At 34.5% G+C, this 997-nt stretch overlaps 1 protein-coding gene across 2 annotated transcripts in view; it reads right to left on the bottom strand.

The window, feature by feature from the left end:
• Window positions 1-942: 942 nt before the first annotated feature.
• Window positions 943-997, bottom strand: part of PMS1 (PMS1 postmeiotic segregation increased 1 (S. cerevisiae)) — a 27,302-nt gene continuing 27,247 nt past the window's right edge. For both annotated transcript variants that reach the window (XM_009699523.1, XM_009699522.1), the window contains exon 8: window positions 943-997. This exon is cut by the window's right edge and continues 860 nt beyond it. In XM_009699523.1, the coding sequence (XP_009697825.1) occupies window positions 943-997 (55 nt within the window).

The following is a 997-nucleotide window of genomic DNA, read 5'->3' on the forward strand; positions in this document are numbered from 1 at the left end:
GTTTTACATTTTATAAAATTACAAACAAGATGTGGAAGGTTTGGTGTGTCTTTTTTTTTTTTAAACTGTCTTAGAATGTCTCCAAATCTGTTACTCTAATTCATATTTTACCATAATATAAGTTCCACATAAAGGACAACATATACCTTATATTATAACTAATCCAACCTCCACCTCAAATTAGGTTAAAATATTTCCCTTATTTGCAGATGGATTTCAAAAATTCAGTGACAATTCATTTTAGAAAAATACGGAATTTAGCTATACAGATTTATTCGAAAAAAAGATTTGGTTTGAATTGAAACAGACTAAAATTCAAACTATACTGTACTCTCTGAACCAGCATTGGAATAGCTGTTTAGGGGAAAAAGAAATTCCTTGTGTCATTTGATTGGGTTTTATAAATACAATTCTGAGGTAGCCTGGGTTGGGATAGGTACTAAATTTAGAGGAAAAGAGTTTACCAAATGTCCAAGTACTAAAGATCCTGAAAAAGACTTCTCACTTTGTAGTAATAAAAAAAGAACTGTTTGTTGGAAAAGCTCTTGGAGGAACTATACGGTGCCTCATCCATCACCGTGCTGGTTTTCATTGACAGTGTATCGGGACTGACAACATACAGGCAGCCCTTAAAAACCAGAAGTTTGCAGGATTAAACCAGCACATTTTCTTGCCCATTATCTCTAAACAACAATTCGATAAAACTGTCCCTACCTAACTGCTGCATGGCACAGTGGCAAAACAAGTAACTCAAATCAGCAGTGCACGTCTCCACACACAGCAAAAGATGACAACTCACAATACTCATGCCGATCTTGAAAAGCCAAAAGTAATTTTCTGGTCTATTTTTTCATAAATAACTGGGAAGTTACAATTTTTCTAATTCACTACAGTGACTCACTGGTAACTACCAGATTCAGAAGCAAGTCACAGCCTGAAAACTTACTTCTTTTTTTCTTCTTCATTCAAATTCTTCCACTGCTCTTCAATTTTCAGC

This window comes from Cariama cristata, unplaced genomic scaffold (genome assembly GCF_000690535.1).
Source record: "Cariama cristata isolate BGI_N322 unplaced genomic scaffold, ASM69053v1 scaffold11104, whole genome shotgun sequence".
In the NCBI taxonomy this organism is placed as follows: Eukaryota; Metazoa; Chordata; class Aves; order Cariamiformes; family Cariamidae; genus Cariama; species Cariama cristata.